The 18,890-nt window shown below is 37.8% G+C and overlaps 1 protein-coding gene across 5 annotated transcripts in view; it reads left to right on the forward strand.

Moving 5' to 3' along the window:
• LOC144782331 (inter-alpha-trypsin inhibitor heavy chain H4-like) overlaps positions 1 to 18,890 on the forward strand; it is a 473,908-nt gene that overhangs the window by 435,748 nt on the left and 19,270 nt on the right. For all 5 annotated transcript variants that reach the window (XM_078661646.1, XM_078661649.1, XM_078661648.1 and 2 more), the window contains 3 exons: positions 3,414 to 3,524; positions 8,498 to 8,678; positions 18,238 to 18,389. In XM_078661646.1, coding sequence (XP_078517772.1) covers positions 3,414 to 3,524; positions 8,498 to 8,678; positions 18,238 to 18,389 — 444 coding nt within the window. The remainder of the gene's footprint in view (positions 1 to 3,413; positions 3,525 to 8,497; positions 8,679 to 18,237; positions 18,390 to 18,890) is intronic.

Below are 18,890 nucleotides of genomic sequence, written 5' to 3' on the forward strand. Positions count from 1 at the left end.
TTTTGTTGCTTTCTGTGTTGTTTGGTCTCTTAGTCCTGGCGCCGGGAAACCCTTTGTGGGTATCTGTGCGCACTATAAATGCAAAAAATAAATAAATAAATAAATTGAACATTTAAAGAATATTGAAATAATGATTAAGTTATCCATGAATCAAACATGCGATTTTTAAAACGTAGTGATAAATTCAGAAAATATGAAAAAATTATCATTTTTGTGGTTTAGGCATTCGTTCTACAGAAAGTAGTGGTTTGGCATTGGTAGTGCTTTAGCCTTCGTGGTTCAGGCATTCGTTGTTTAATTGGTAGTTGTTTAGTCATACAACCGTTAATAACCTTTCAGTCTAAATTAAGCTGAGGTTCTAGGAAAGATTTACAGCATTCACTACAATAATGGCAGGATAAATTACTCAATTTAATAGGGTCATTGTTTCATGTGTGTTCATATAACAGAATAGGTCAAATTAAAATAAGTAGAGGTTGATATAGATTTATTAAAAGGATGTTCAGTAGGGTCATTATTCATATTTGATAATAAAACAGAATAGGTCAAATTAAAATATTGGTATAGGTAGAAGTTGATATAGATGTATTAAGAGAATGGTGATATGATGCATGTGTTTACTGTTGTTGGAAATGCAAATACTGGACAGATAACTGAGTGAAGTGAAGCAATTTTGATTTAACTAACACATAAACTGGCTCTTATGGTCATGGAGAATGGTATTGGTTGCTCCCAGAGAAAGGTAGCAGCAGGGCAATTTAACTATTACAAGGCATCGAATAAGATTACATTGGATTTATGAGTTCAAGAAACAGTAAAGGTTTTCAGAGTGGAATTTATGGAGGAACCATTTCAGATCAGAAAACTGAAAGATTTGTCTTAAATATTGAGTCCTGAGCAACAGCAAGCAATTGGAATCCCAACAACAGAGATGATACCTAAGAGTGGGCAGAAGGCTAATCTTACGGTCTATATCTTAATATTGTAAAAGCAAGAAGATAATACATGATTGACTTACTCTGAACACTATAGTGACTGGTCAAAAATAGAACACCGCTAGTTGGTTCACTTGACAGGAACATGGGAAGAACCCTCCTATGATTAGGCAAGTGGTTTTGTCACTTGTAACTTCTAAGGAATTGGTTTCCATCCAGGTGATCAGGGCCGGACTGGCTACCGGGCATTATGGAGTGCTGCTGACCTGAGGGCAGATCTCGTTGATGGGGACCTGCGTGTACTGAACGAAATTTGTTTTGCTTTAAATATTTCGAAATACACGCAGGTCTCCATGAACGAAATCAGCCCCCACTGCAGTGAACTCTGCCCCCAGCTCGGCAGAATTCGAAAACGCCCGGTAGTCAGTCCGGCCCTGCAGGTGATGGCTGCCGATGACGAGGATTGAAATATTCTTTGAGGTTTTCCTAGATCATCATTGAACTGAATAATGATTTCGGTGTCATTGGCATATGATAAGTGGGAGAAGCCAAATGAGTGCATGAACGAGGCCAGATAGGTTAGATGCAGATGAAAAAAGAGTAGAACCAGGGGGCATATTACCAAGGCAGGCAAAATGAAATTATCGCTGCTTGTGCGTCCGTTTTCGGCCGCAAAGCGGCAATAATTTCATCGCCCTATTAGCAAGCTGTCGCTAACATCAGTTAGCAACAACTTTTAGGTGATAGTGAGCGGTTTGGAGCCTGCTTTGTATGTCAGCGATATTTATCGCTAATGACATGCAAAGTGGGTGGACCCAACCTGTTAGTGACTGAAAGCAGTCGCTAACATCGCTATCGCCTATTATCAACGCAGGCGTAGTGATTAAAAAATTTGCGCTAAGTGCGAATATCGCTGAAAACTAACGCCTGCTCTGACCACTTCTTAACCTGTACATCCAATGGGAGTTGGATATTCAGGTTAAGAGCCTATTGGCATTAATGCCTAAATATTACTGGATTCCCAGCGATATTCACGCATTTCGCCGCTATCGCTGGATATTTTAGCGCATTGGAGATATACGTTGCTAATAGCACTTTATCTCTGCGATAAAATCTGGTGAAGCGCGGCGATAAAAAAATGACGCTAAGCCTATTTAGCGATAAATATCGCTAGCTGTTGATAATATGCCCCTAAGTGAGGTGCCTTCCAGAATAGCAAAGGTATACCATGAAAAATATTTGTCTTGGAGACCAGACTTGTGTAAAAATGGCAAACAATGGGAGTACTTAAATTAAGTAAAATCAGTGCTGCTTTCACAAACTGATCTAAGTACTTTCCAATTACCGTATGGAAAACAGAGGTTATCCTGCCCCAATGCAGGTGTTGGAAGCTCACCGACATGGCATGGGGAAGATTTACTAGGTTATTTCCATTTAGAAACGTTTGGATAGAAATGCTAACAGGGATATTTGTCTGAAGTTACTTTAAGGCCTGATTTAGATCAGGGTGGATGGGATACTACAATGTATGTGTTTGCTTTTGAATAAGGCAACTTTCTTTTGTTGAAATCCAGCATGTTTTCTTTATATGAAAAGGGGATGCATTTCAAAAAGAAAAATGAAGCATTTCTGTGTAATTTTTAAAGGGTAGGGAGTGGTCCATGGGGCCACTGCCTGCTGTTAAAAAAATGTTTTTGCTACCATTTACAAAGGGGTACAAAAGGGGGTGGTGATGGACGGACCCCTTCCCGTTTGTAACTGGCCTATCACCTACTTGAAGTAGGTGGTAAACTGTGATTGTTTGCAACCACATTCTGGTCACAAAACAATTGTACATTCCCCTGTGACTTACTATTAGGAGAGATGCCCTTGCCATGTACCTTCCTAATAGTGACTCGCAAACCCTATTTTGCGAGTCGGTAATAGGTTACGGACAGGCAAAATAGGGTTTGTACAAAGAAAATGCATTTTACGGGTCACAAACACATGATGTGCCGTTGGCAACTGTTAAAATACGTCATACATCTGGCCCTTAATCTTTTCCTCAGCAGCAATCAGAGCAATAATGTGTATGTACGTGTGAAATCTCATATTTGTTTGCTGAATTTTCATGCCATTCCCAAACAATATTTTGAAATTACGCTTCCATTATGAAATGTTGTTTGCCAGTATGTCACATGAGTAAGCACTTAACATATAAATGTCTCACAAGATACTGATAGGCAACTGCTTCGAGCAAAAAAGAGTAATATGAAATTTAAGGTTAATTTCACATATTTTGCATAATGCAAAATTTGATAATGACATACATTTTGGCAGAGTAATTAAACTTTTATCCAGGCGTAGTAATCTGTAGATTGAATAAATTTGTCTAATGGGGGTGACCGCCATCACTGGTAGTAAAATTATAAATTATATTGCCTGTATTTGCAACATGCATCGGCAATTAAATATTAACATTCAACTTTCTTTCAACAGTTGACTATCCAGATTTTATTGTGCAGCTACCAACCCAAAGTGATTTAATTTGTCTAAATGTTATTGGGGATCTTGACGACTCAGTGATCTTAGTTGCTGACCCAAACACAGGTAAGAAGACTTCTTTTATAGTGTGCCTAAAAGCATGCAGAAGTACTGTTACTTTCTGTCTATTGTAGAATAGTAGCTTTTGGTATTTCAAAATTTATATTGACAAAAAATGAAATGTAGGCACTACACTCGGGTAAATGAAGTCTACACAGACATTTGCATTCAACTTTTATTCTCTGTAAGTGCAAGTTCCTGAGCTGAATCCTTGTCTGTACACATTGTAAATCATGTGATATACTGATCAATTTTTTTGACTCTTTACACATTAAATTAATTTTCAAAAGAGAGTGTACATTTCCAAGTCACTTTCATGATCCCTTATTCTAATCATGTGTATGTACTGGAAGTATGTGTCAAATTTCCTAGTTAGTAGGGCCCAGTTTACAATGATTTTGCTTTGGTGTTGCATCAGTTTTGTGGTGCAGCCCTGACGTAAACTACATTTTAGCAATTGCCAAATTTTGCAAAGTCACTGTTCGTGGCTTTGCGTGTTGTAGTGAATACAACACAATGCAAGACAGCACGCAGCGTTACAGTGCGTCGGTAGGCGTTACATGGTGGGAGCAAAGACTTGTAAACCGGAGTTTGCGACAAAATGGTGTGCCTTTCCAACAGATGTTTGGCAAGGAGAAATGTCTTTATTTTTCCTCATTACATCCTCTTTCATCGTGTGCTGCACTCTTCAGTACACATAGAAAGAGGAATATGATGATTTGAATTGTTTTTACAAAGTGAATTAAAGATCTGCAATGGATTGCGGATGGTTAATGCATTGTGATGTAGTATTCTTTTAAAGAGGTGAGTCTTCAACTCTTTCCTAAATTGGAGCAGCGCTGGTGTGGTCCTGATGGATACTGTGATGATGTTCCAGATAGTGGAAACATACAATTCTGTCTTGCTTGTTGCTTTTTTACACTTCTTATTCTGCATTCTGATGGTGTCCTGGCTGTGGATGGACTCAGAACCACTAGAGATGGCAACTTTGCCTCCAGGATGAGTGAGGTGCTGGGCATGATGACCTTTAAAATGGTGCAGCTGGTTTTGAAGATGGTGTGGGTTGACAAGGGCAGCTAGTGGAGTTCCACCAGGGTGGAGGGTACTTTATCATATTTCTTCTGGTCATGGATGAGAAAAGTAGAGTCTGCGAGACCAAGAAGTAGGGAACTCTCGCTATCCAGATTCAAGATTATGAGGGCTTGAACATCAGTTAATAAGTTGCTTTCTGAAAGAAACTGTTTGACTTTCTTTAGAAGAGAGAGCTGGTATGAGGGGATCTTAGGGTTTTGGCAATGTGTTTCTTGAGGGTGAGGTTGATGATCAGGGCTAGTCCAAGTTAAATGCATTCAATGACAGTTTATATTTGAAGCCCTCAAGGTTCATGTCATTGAGTCAGATTTGTACTTTACCTTGTTTGTTGTTCTTGTCAAGTAAAAGGCAATCTGTCATGGTTGGGTTGAGCGTCAGGTAGGTGCTGGACACCCAGTTCTGGATGATTTGCAAGCAATGTTTCAGGTCTTGGATATCTAAAGCAGATAAGATTTCCATGCAGAGTTGAGTATTATCATCAGATTGGTCAATTGTGATGGTGTTAAACGCTAATAGAGTATGAAGCAGATCCATGTGAAGCGATAAGATGACAGGAGTTAGTATGGAACCTGCAGTTTCTGAAAGTGATATGCCCTGGCAGACATATTACAAATATTTATTGTCAACAGATCCAGTGAGAGGGCTTCTTCATCATTTGTAGAGTTATGTTGACATTGGCAGCACCTATATGGTTCTAGGCATTAACTGTATAAACTCTGGTTTGTGGGGGCTGGGGAAGAGGTTTTAATTTTGTTTTATTCACTCTAAAGCAATGGATGGATACTCGTCAGCCAGTGGGATATAGCTGACAATGTTAGATCTCAAAATTGCTTGCTGATACGTTACCAGTGGCTTGAACTTCGTGCAGGCAAAAATAGAATAATATTACTAGGTACAGAATAACTCCCCCTAATTCTTGAAAGGTCCTATATTTTCAGAGTATTAAAACTTTGATGTATTGGGTTGCTGACATGAGTCTCAAACCACTAATTAATGGCATCATAAAGAAATGGCAGGAACTTACCAAAGGTTTCTCACAAAGTCCCATTTAGAGGTAATCTAGTGCATCGTTCTATACCTGTAAGCTCTCGTGTGGTCATCAAACAAGTTGTGCCACTGATTCTATATACCTTTAGTTGTGCCACTGATTATATGAACCTTTAGAAATTGACTGAATTGTATTGCGGGAGCTAACTTAAGCACCACAACTCATATTACAGCAAACCTATTTGACTCCACCAGAACTACAGAGAGGATGGATTCAAAATGTAGTCAATCAATAAATCAATTGATCAAATAAGCATTTATATCAAAACGGTTGTTAAATCTGAGATTATATGTTATGTAGATGGTAGTGCAAATCAATAAAAGATACAGAATGCAGAATGAAGGGTTATTGGTTCAATAAAGGCACTTTCCTACTCTAAATAAAGCATCGAATAATGACAAGGCAAAATTCTAAGTGCAAGGTGCCCGCCTCAAATCAAATTGAGGTTCATGAGAAAATGCAGAAATGTTTGAAAGACAAGCTCAAGAACCAAGTATTGGGGCAACCAGCAGAGTTATGGAAAGGTCTTCCCTAAGGGAAGTTAGGTGAGGATCTGCTAACTATTGTAAGAGACACACGATTAAATCACTTGGAATTCTTCTGAAACTTCTCCCTAATACAACTTATAGAGGAGCCAATCAGGTTGTGCTATCTTCTGCGAATAGATAGCTTTCCCTTATTCTCACCACTGAATAAAGGCACACACAGCTGCATTTTCATAAAAAAATCAAATAATTTTCTAAGCTAGCATTTGTAAAGCAAAACAATGATCTACTTTCCTAACAATGTAGATTTCCAGGCACCTGCAATGAAAAGAAAAATGTGAAAGCACATTGAAATCAACAACTCATTTTATATCAACAATTACTTTGAATAGCTAAGTCCTGCTCGCAGTTATGCCCCTGTTAGAAATGCATTTGATTACCATAAACTAATGATTATACTGAAAAATTATAAAATGTGGGCTCTTTGTATGTGTATGCTGCCACACATTAGCACACGGATTAACATATTAGCACACTGGTTAACATACAGATTAGTAATATTAATCGAGTACTAACTTTTGTGTATTCTTTAGGCCTGAAACACAGTGGGTGCAACCATAAACATAACTAATTAAATAGATTCGCCCTATGTTTGGACTCTGCAAGTGTTATATTTGAGAAGATCTGATCAATGTTTCAGTGAATGGCATATCTAGCTTTAACATCCTGTCTTTGGGATTTTATTGTCTCTATGGATTTGACTAGCTTCCTAGAGCATCAAATCTCCTTCTAACATTCAGGTAGAAAGGACCTCTCTTTGGATCCCTATGGTCCATTGAACAAAATAAAAAGTATCAACTAGCTCAATGTATTTAGTCTTGGGATTGTGTGAAATGGTTTGCCAAACCATATGCAGATAAAATATTTTTTTGTTGAAAGCTGCAATACTAGAGGCTATATTGTAAAATTCACTCTGCTTATTGGTATTCACATTACTGTTTTAGCATGTAGATGCAGTTCGGTCTTGGAATCCACTATAAAAATCAACAAATAAATGGATAGCTATAATGAATAACACTGATGTGGTTACAGAGCTGTCTATTTCTACACATTGTACCACATCTTTTAGCTATCGAACAGGGTAACAGCTTAGAATAAATATGGTCTAAAAGCCTAGTTTGAGTTGTATATGGCAAACGTTCTATCAACACATTTACCTGAATATTAATAATGCATCCGCAGTTGAAGAAGTATATCCTCATTTTAGAGGTTGCTGCAGTGGCTGTAAATGTTTTTCCCACACCTTTATGGCTGGTTCTGCAATGCAAAAAGGTCTACTGAGGAAAAACAAAGTTCTGGGAAATTCCAGCATGCCAAATAGGCATGCCGGAATTATGCTTAAGAAGTTTTTACTGAAAATGCCAATCTAAACTATGAATATCTTGCCATTACCCACTTGACAACCACTTCCTAGAATGACCTCTGCACCATTTCTGTTGGTCTTTCCTGATTTTAACAATGCTGAATATAGTGCAAAACTGGCTGCCATGAATCAGTTTGACTGTTGGCTACATGTTTGAGTTGGCAATCACAACCAAAGTTGGACCCAATGGCGGCGTTGATGAGGTCTCCAAAAAGTCATCTTACACAATTAAAATGGGTTGTGAAATGCAGGGAATAACAAAAATGGCATCAGTCATTTTTTTAGTGGATAGCCCTTCTCTACATGTGGCCCGCAAAGTAAGGTGAACATTGTTAGAAAACAAGACTTCACAACGTTGATGGCATCTTGTAGCAAAAACAATCAACAGCTGGCAAACCACCCTGTTTTATGTGCTCTTTAGAAAAAAAAAACCTTGACCCACATGTTTTATTGCCAATATTCCTATAGCTGAATTTGCACTTAGATCATCTACATTCGTATTATTTACATTTGTATTAATGTGTGTACACAGCTTTGCTTAGATCCAGATTACATTTCTATTGCCTGGTAAGAGGAACTGGTCACAGAACGTATGTATATCTGGCTTAAACATTAACTATCTATAGGCACTTTGTGTTATCTCTACTGACCCATACATCACCTTATTAGAGTTACGGGACAATCCTCTTTGTTCTAGATTTTGTATTCTATATCTGTTGTATTGAAATATCTAAAACTACATTATAATTAGACATCATACCCAGTGAATGACTGTCCTGCACTGAAAAATGCAAAGACCACAATCTCAAAAAGGCCTACACAAAGCCACCACCTGACAAGTCATACTGAATTGTAATTATTCCAGTAATGCTCAGGGGACACTGTTCTGAACTGTAATGGTGCTGGGTCATAACACGTCTGTTTTGTTTAGGGATATTTGTGGATGGACGAACGGAGAAGCTGGGACAGAAAAGCTATTTTGTGTCATTTGAAATTGAATACAAGGATCTTAATGTGTCAGTCACTGCATCAAAGGATGGGCTAACCATACAGAGTCATCAAGGCAAAATCATCATGGACTGGAATAATCGGTCCTCCCTTAAGTTAGACAGGTAAGACATGAGTTCTTATTATTCACCTTTTGTGAGTTATTTACATTACCTTTGGTGTAAGGAAATATAATTTGCAATGGCTCATAAAGAGGACGTTCAAGGACCAATTTACCAAGGATTTTGAAAGTTGAAGCTAACCCTATTGGCATGTGATACCTGTATGCTCCATGCTTAATTTGAGCCCATGGTTGCCTGTGGGCCCACCAAGCACTCCATTTTGGGAACTGCCAGTTACTTTTCCTCAACAGACATTTTCTGAGAGCTGAAGAGGGAGGACGCACAAAGGATAAGAAGTAGAAAGAGAAACACAAAGCGAGAAGTCAGGAACCTACAAGACTGTGATAAATAGGAAAGGAGTGGCTGGTAGTTCATTAATGTAGCATGAGGTGGATTTGAGACAACCAGCCTTGAGATTTCAACACATCGGTGTCTGCCACTGTTGTCTGAGCAGAGCTTTGGGCACTGGCACCTATTCTTCTATAAATTAGGCACTGTATGTTGTATTTACTTCGGGCCCAATTACGACTTTGGTGCAGTTGCGCCAGCTCTCTGCCAGCATGACTGCACCAAAGCCGCATGAGGACCTCCCACCCTATTACAACATTTTTTGTCATTTGCTGGCATTTCCTTTGCCGTTCCCACGGCAGTGCCTATAAAATAGGCACCGCAATGGGAACAGCAAAGGAAGTTCCAGCACGGCATGGACTAGAACATTTTGTGCCCCTCTGTGTGCATCCATAAGGCATGAGGCACAAGAGGGACTTTTCCTCACCACCACTGTTTTCATGTAGGAAAGACCTCCATGATATCAGTGGTGGTGATGAAAGTTGGTATAGATACCTCTGGACCACCGCACCACCGCCAGGGAATAGCAGTTCCCTGGCGGAGTCGCAGTCCCAACGCAACATTACCCCTATGGTTGTAATGTAGCATTTCCAACACCTCTACCGTCGCATCACCACGAGCCAGACTTGTAATCGGACCCTAAGTGTTCCTAATCCACCCATCACTATCTTGTAATTCTATTGGTTTACGAAAATGATATAGGTGTGTCTGTTTTTCGAGGCCTCTAATTTCATATTCTACAGAAATTGATTCAAATATACCACTTTTCAGGTTAGGGAATTTAATAAGTTTTAAATTACCTTTACATATATATTACTCCTATACTATTTCCCTAACATGTTTACTCTTCCCCCTTCCCATTTTTAAAATAGGGTTAATTGCTTTACCTTCCAGCATTTTCGACTGTAATCTGTTTATGAAGATGTTGACAGAAATGTCTATATAAATGCATGTGAGTTACTGGTGATTGGGCGTTCACCACATTTATACAGGATTTCTCTAATCACTCCTCGGACACACTCCTGGGAATGCCTACAAGTGTTACTTTGGATAAAATCTATGATTGTTTACACTAGGTACACATGCCAACATTAGAGAGTTGTATTTTACTGCCTTGTTCCACTTTTTATACTTTTTGAAATAGAGTGACTTTCACAAGAGTAATATTACACAGTTTTGCTGTATTATTATCCTGTATACTTTGTCCTCAAACACCTAAAAGGTAAAAACGAAATCCCAAGTGTAATCAATTCCATACAGAGCAATCACAAAACAGTGTATTCTAGGTGCATTATATTGTATGTTAATAATACTACAAAGTAAGAAGTCAATTTGGACTTCACCTGGAAATCAATAAAAACAATGGTATTTCGCACGCTCTGAGCTCAATGAAAATATCTGTTTCATTACTCCTATATTTTTTAGCAGTGTGCTTCCTCATTTCAAACTCCCCAAATCTGCAATTTTACTTCATGTTGAAAATGGGCAATCACCCAAAAACACGTGTCCTGAAATCGTTAGATTTTGCTAGCACTGGCTGCATCAACCGATTATGAACTACCTTACTTGAGAGTTACTGAAGTATTATGAACTGCAGTGGAACCACAATGCAGTGGTGAACTTTCGCTGAGATGCAAGCAGTGTTCTACCTCGTTCCTCTCAGCTTCATTATCCATCACAATCTCTATCTGAATGATCACATCGCCAAAGTAACCAAAACTACATCATATCAGCTACATTTGCTCTCAGAAGTATGCTTCTTGGCATGGCTGGCAACTGTCTCAAATTGAACGGTGACAAAACTGAGGTGCTGATTGTGGGCAAAGCACCATCAGTCTGGACCTCAGCGTGGTGGCCCCCAGATGCTTGGGCCACTCCCTGTGCCAAATGATCAAGTTAAAAACCTGGGGATTTGGATTGATTCCAAAATTTCATATGTGTTCTGGTATTCTGTGTGGTTTCAGAAAGACTCTGGATCTGCTCCCTGTTACAGCCAGGAAACCCTAGTCCATGCTTTGGTCACTTCTAGGCTGGACAATGGGAATGTCCTCTATCTGGGAGCTAATGTAAAATGTCTCCAGAGACTACAGCACATCCAGAATGCTGCCGCCTGCGTGGTGTTGATGCTGCCTAAAAGAACCGCTTCTAAAAAGCCTTAGAGACTCTACATTGGTTGCCAATTAGGGAGCGTGTCCAGTTCAAGGCCCTCTGTGTTAGCCATCAGATTACGCAGGGGAAAGGACCTCGCTTTCTTCTTAACCTACTACCACCCTACACCCCAACTCGTCTTTTGAGATCTCAGGGGGTCGACTTAATGCAGATTCCTAAAATCAGAAGAGCCAGAATGAGAGGGAAGTCCTTCCGGTTCTTGGCTGCCTGCTTGTGGAATAACCTTCCCCTCAGTCTTCATATGGAAGCCTCAGAGGTGGTTTTCTGGGAAAGAATTGAAGACCTATTTATTCCCCAGGGGATAAGCATAGCCGGGCTCGGGATGGGGATAGCATAATCAGTTTGCAGGCTGGGGGCTAATTGCTAGCGCGGGGACAAACTGGCTATTGTAACCAGGCGCTGTATTAGCTCAGATCATTATTATTATTATTATGCTCTTCTCTGCTGCTGGGTTTTTCAGAGGTGCCAAGAGATGTACCATACTGCTGTCATTCTAAACTACCTTCATTAGCACCCCTCAAAGTGGACATTGATTGAATAATCACACAAAGCAATCATTATAGCTTACGCTCCTACTTGAAACATACACTACAACTTACGGGTGGACAGCAGAATTAAAAAAATAGAAGCAGACTAATTCTCAAAATTCCTAAATATAAAAAATAGAAAACATTAAAACAAGCCTTTTCATACCGTACTCCAGTGGGGAAAGTGTTAACTTGCGGGATAAAATGTACTATTCCCACTCCAATCAATGCAACAGTACGGAAAGAGTTGGATAGAGGAAGGGTAACAATTACTATTCCCATTCCATTAAGTGCAACCGTAGGTAAAGTGTTGGATTACAGAGGGGTAACAATTAATATTCTTACTACAGTCAGTTCAAAATTAAAAGCAAACAAAATATTAACAACAAAAATGTTTAAAAAACAAAATAAGTAACAAACTATATAAATATGGTAAAAATTTAAATACAAATATATTTAATATTTTTTTTTAAATACATTATAATGTTAAATACATATGACAAATACGTACAAATACTATATTAAATAAAGTAAAAAATGATTTTCAAGCAAATAAATATTTTAATTACAAATTCTTTAGAAACAAAAACATTACATTATTTCACTTTTGTTATTTCCTACCTTATAAGACCACACAAATCATAAACCACATTTAATTTTTTTTTTTAAATGTACTTCCGTAATTAACATAATTCACTACCACTTAATGAATTACACATTTGTTACGCGCACAGCTACCCGTAGGCATCCCGGCGCCCTTTGCTCATTCATTCACAAAGTTAGGCAAACAGGTGAGTTTTAACTAGCCTCCTGAATTTTTGATGATTGGGTTCCAATCTAATGGAGTCAGGAAGACTATTCCATAGTTTGGTTGCCTGTAGCGAAAAGCGTCTCCCGCCTGTACGTGTTCTTTTTGTTTTAGGGACCACTAACAGATTCTTATTATTAGATCTGAGGGTCCGTTGAGGGAAATAGGGGGAGAACATGGCTTGAATTAGTACGGGGCCAGTCTTATAGAAAGCTTTATGTACCGTGGTCAAGGACTTAAACTCCACTCTCCTTTGCACTGGAAGCCAGTGTAACTGGCGCAAACCAGATCTGGCGGAGGTCCGTTGTGGGATGTCCAGTAACAGACGTGCGGCACAGTTTTGGACCGTCTGGAGGATCTTAATAGCGCCTTGTGGAGCTCCCAGATAGAGAAAGAAATATTATTAATTAAAAACAAGTTAAAACTCATAAAACTTCATTAACTTCCCACACTTTACCCCTATAATCCCCCCAACGCACAGCTAAAATTAAACAGGTAAAAAAATTAATTACAAAATTAAAACGTATTTTCTATTAAAAAAGTAATAGTATTTAACATCTAATTATAAAGTAAGTAAAATGTATTTACTCTCCTCCCTTTACCCCTAAAAAAGTAAACCCCCCACACAAAATATTATAAACAAATACCATAATTAAATATCAAATAATTAATTACTAATAATGATCAACTTATTATTAATTGATTGAACATAAATTACTTCTCACAGTTTACCCCTATAAACCCCAGGACCCACACCTAAAATGAATTACGCAATTTTCATATTTAATAACAAATTAATTAATGAATAATAATTAGCAACTAATTAATGATTATTACACATATATGACTTTCCACCCATTATCCCTATAAAATCTCAATTAAATGAATGTTATGAATCAAAAAATATTCATTACTTTATTATAATTAAATTACTTCCCACCATATTCCCATATAAACCCACAACCCGCTACGGACCTAAAAATGCAAAATGTAATTAAAATAAAATTGACAACTACTAAAAATGTTACACATATATTAACAAACATAATTCTTACACAAAAAATACATCACATACATTTAAAATATAAACTAAAATACATAACACTACATAAAAAATTATATTTTAAACAACTATATTTTTGCAAACGATATTGACTTCGATATGTTTGAAAACTATATTTCTTAGTTTAAATTCGATATTCTTGATCACGATATTCTTGCTGTTGATATTTCTGTGTCATGATATTTCCAATTCGATTTTTGTGTAGGTCGACATTTCCAACTCAGTATTCTGTCTGCATACGACCTCAAACTATTCTCACCTTCTTCACTTACCTCTTTTTAGTATGTTATATGTTACCCTCTAATTTGATCATAGTAAAGCACTCCATTGTCCGCGTGGCTAACCCACACTATATAAATACCATAAATAAATACATTACTTAATTAAACTAACTACCACTAGTCATATACTTTCTGCCCTATTGGACACCAAAGCCTGAGAGGATCCTGAAAATGCAATTCCCTTCCAGTTCATCAGAGCTAACATCCTCTTACTCTGACCACAATTACATGTTCTCTCGGTCAATGTTTGGTACTAGTGAAGCAGGGAAACAAGCCTGTTCTCCATGAAAAAAATATTTCTCATTTCTCAATTTCATCTGCCTTTTAAACTATTTTGTAAAGCAGTCTGAGAGAACTGCGATACATTGACAGCAAAATCATGCTGTCATTTACTTTATTATTAATTTCAATACGTATTCCACCTAGTGGAATGAAGTGAGGGCAATAAAGTACATATTTTCAAATCTATCTGAATAATATCTGACCTGTCTGCTTTGATTACCACTTTAGATTGCTCTGCACTACTTGTTGGATTTACCAAAATCGGTTGCATTAATTGCCATATGTGCCCGTAAATTACAGATCCTAATTCACAAAATCTAGGTAATGAGATATTTCCTATCACAGATGGAATTTACAGCTGGGAAAGCACGTCCAGGCATCCAGACTCTCTCAGTGATAGTGGGTTTTTCTGGGCAGATTCTTGTGTAACCACTGGGAGTGTTGGGCACTTTCAAAAAGTTAGTACTTTCTGTTCATATTCAAACATTTCGAAAGGCATTTTCCACCAAAAATGCATACTTTCTTTAATTTAGAAGGAACCCCTAAATACCTTGCAAGGGTTAGGGAATAATGTAAAGCACATCAACAAGATATACCCTTGCTTCTATATTCTACACTAACTGAAATATTAATTTCTTAACTAGTACATGAATGTCTCAGAAAGACATGAAGACTAATATATTTTTTCACTCTTCTCCATTTAATCTCAAATGCAAAACATTTAAAACATGTTCCTACACACTTAAATATCACATGACTACAGATCCCATGTCTTAGATCAATCATGAAATCCCTCTTCACTTTTTATTGCTGGCTGTTTGCATTTGTTTTTTTGTCACATGACTTTTTTATTTATTCAGTACAAACTAGGTTATACATTTGGTCAGGAAAGATCCCTACCAACTTAATAAATACACGTGTGATAGGTCTTAACCCAACTCTCAGTGAAGCACTGCCTGTACCCTTGTATTTTAGGCACAAGCAGCAGATGGTTCCCCTGAGAAAATCCTTTCTAAGTTCAAGCCGTACCAATATATTGAATGTCCTGATGTAATTTTTTTGGGAACGTTTCATGCCAATTTGTCAAATGAAGGCAACGTTATTAAGAAAACAAAAAATGTTGCCTTGCTTAATAATCACAACTTAGGCAATATCACCACCTTGCACTGATCAGGAGCAGTTAATAAATGCAATTGAAATTAAATGAAATAAACATTTGCAATAAACGTGCACTACTACCCTTCGGTGTCAAGGTGCGCAAACTTGCTAACAGGGCAGTACCAGGTTAGGAGGCTGGCCAGAGTTTAGAGACTCCTAGAGGTTGAAAAGTCAGATTTTTTGTTTTTTTCTGAAGCAGAGGAGGTCCATTTCCTTTTTCAGGAATATGGGAAAGCTATTCAAGAGACGGGAACTGCTGCCAATAAAACTTCTCCCGCCCCATTTTGATCTTTTTACTCTGGGAACAATGATATTGCATGCTGTGTCTGAGCGAAGGGATCTTGGCGGAAAATACCAATGAAATCAAAGCTTAAAAACTTGTGGGCCTTCCCCATGAAGAGCTCTGAAACCAATGCACAGGGCCTTAAACTGTATGTACTTCTCAATAGGTAACCAGTGGAGAAGCGGAAGGGCAGCTGATACTGAATCTCTTTTAGGTATGCCAAGTAAAAGGCCAGCGGCTGAGTTCTGTAGGACCTGACGTTTATTTGGACTTTTTTTCTTATGTTTACGAAAAGAGCCTTTGCTTTGTCAATTTTTGAGAGTATCAGATTGGAAATTACAGTTTTCTGCAGGTCCTTCGGAATAGAGGGGAAAGCTCTTTCTTAAAAGTTTCATAGTAAAAAAGGAGGCAGACGTGAATGCATTTACGTGCACTTCTAAGGTCAGTTGATTGTCATAGATAACTCCAAGAAGTTTTACCTTAGTAACTGGCGATGGAAGTTGGCCAAGTTCATACCAAATCAATCAGCAAAATTGGTAGAAAAATATGGTAAGAACATATATATTTAACTCTTCATACAGCCTAAATGTATATATAATCAAAAAGAAAATGAAAAACAGAATAACACACAGCAAACAAAATATGACCCATGTAGGTTGCAGAAAAAAACTTCTCTATTCTAAATAAAGTATCAAAAGTAATAAGGGGAAATTCTATGAGGAAGGTGTCAGCATTTGATGAACCAGATTTCATACTCAATGGAAAGAGTCTGAATATTCAAACCTTTACCTTAACACTCTGGGAAGGGTAAACCAGCAGAGTTGAGAAGAGGTCTTCTGTCAGCAAACTCAAGATAAGGTCTGGTCTACTATTCTAAAGAGCATACAATTAAAGAATGAAAGACACTTCCAGAAGGCTTCTCCTTACTATCTAGCACCCTAGTTCCATTCCTAGTTTCCCAGCTTCCATCAAAGAAGCAATCATCTGAATGACCTTGGATGAAACATCAGCCTGGTCTACCTAGTACAGGATGGGATCTCCCACTGTCTTAAACTCCATCTCCAAAGTCAAAATTAAATTAAAGGGTCAGTGAGGTCTGCTTGTCTAATGCAATGAATAATTAACCTATTCTAAGCTAACAAGGACATAGAAAAGACCCCTGCAAATAAAGGGGAAAACAAGACCCTTTATAAACATTTCATAAAATGCAACCGGTGCATTGAGCCTGGTTACAGATGAGGCCAACATAAGATTTAAACAGATTCTAAATGAATACAGTTATCATAAGGGATAATATCAAATTACATTTTAAAGGAAGCCTACGTTCCTTTCATTGTGATTACATTTCTTATAATTCAGATCAATATGCAAGTGGCTTTCACGAAAAGGAGTATATAGCCACTTACTACAAATAATTCATAAAACGCACATATTTGATGCAGTTTAACAGGTGTTAAGTATATATGTTAGATATGAAAGGGGTGGGTAGTACATTATGCTGCTCCACCTATGTGCTCTAGGAAAGCTCACAACAAATCATGGCAATTTTTTTTCAGTCCACCTGTGTTGGGGGCTTATGTCTGACAATCAAAGAAAATGTTGAGGTGACCCCAAAACATTGTGGCCAACCTGACGTTCAGTTTTGCTAAAAGTGCTTACTTTGCACTAGCAGAAGGACATTCAACAACATGCTCCTCCCTGACAATGGATGCCTAGACAGCTCTAAATGAAGACCGCGCATACTTTTCATGTGAATGTAATGTTGGGCAAATTCCAATCATCCAAGTCTTCAAGTAATGCTCAGGCATGGTAGACTGGCTCAAGGAAATCTGTAGCTACAGTCACAGGTTGATTTTAAAAGGTGCCTAGAAAATACGTTGAGAAGTTTTTTTTGTCTTTTGTACTTTATGGGATGCTTCAGAAACTATTATCACACAGACGACTGTCCAAGTGTATTTCACACAATGCTCATATTTCTTTTTTAAAATATGAATATTTCACGGAGTATTGAAAAGTAGAAAAGTCTGTGTTCTTCTACTTTCATATGGGTAAGGGATATAACATTCTTAGGAGCACAAGGCCAACAATATATGTATTCAAGTGCGAAACACCATAGTAGCTGCAGATCTTATTTCATGAACTGGAGTCATTGTAGAGCTAAACTATCCTCATAAACCATAGGTTTCATTGCTATGAGTAGAATGCAGAATTTCTATCCAAGTTCCCGTGCCTGAGAGGAGGCATTCTGTGTTGTTGATAGCAGCTGTAATCCAGGTCAAAATGTAAAGCTTTAACCATTACCAAAATAGCCCAAACCAGAAAAATAATCTTTCCTTTTGTAAGTTCTGTACCATAGCTGTGTCATGCACCGATGATTAGGCAATGATGGAGTGTTGGCGGTGCAGACCAGATTGAAAGTACCTACAAAATCATCAATAAATAATCATATGCTAGTAAAATACTCTATTTTACTACTCACAGTCTGATTCACAACTAATGAATCATTCATAGAATTATCAATACTAGTCCATGATCTACCTAGAAGAAGTGCTTCCATTGTTGCAATTTAACTTTATGATTAACTTCAGTTAGAAGTGTACAATGTTTCTGACCAATTCCAATGCTTTGATTGTTTGATTATAGCATGGAGATCTCATTTGTGAAAAGAAGTTTTGTAATCAAAGTAGATGGAAAAGTTACAATTAACCTTTCATATGTGCGGTCTGGAAAGCACCTCCTTCGATTGCATTTGAGAGATGTTCACCAATTCTCAAACCTAGTTACTGGTCTGTTTGGTAAGTACTAAGCATTAAATGTTGTGGTTTACTAAAACCTATGTTTTAACATGGCAAACAACAAAAACATTTATTCTGAAGTGGAGCTACACTTGTACTCTTAAGAAGTAATAACTTTAGATAACTTGAGCACCAAATATACTGTATCTTATGAATGTGATGTATAGCAGGGATGTCAGAAGGTGTCCATCTGTATTGCAAAATGTTCTGCAAAAGCTGTCATCCAGAGATAATTTGCTAGCAGGGAGTGAGGAGGTAGCATTGGGCATATCCTACTTCATCCGAGAGGTGGAAGAAACATCGCTTTCAGAGGTCTGGTGTAGGACTGTAGACAAAGACATTCATACAATGTACACGAATACATGAGTCTCAGGATGTGAACGAATATGGAACGAGTATGAAGGCACATTTTACTACAGAATACATAAGAAGATTCTCTCATGATGGTAATACATTGAATTTTTAGTCATTCTCACAGTTTTTTCAAGCAGTTAAATTGAT

The sequence above is a fragment of the Lissotriton helveticus genome, chromosome 9 (genome assembly GCF_964261635.1).
Source record: "Lissotriton helveticus chromosome 9, aLisHel1.1, whole genome shotgun sequence".
NCBI lineage: Eukaryota > Metazoa > Chordata > Amphibia > Caudata > Salamandridae > Lissotriton > Lissotriton helveticus.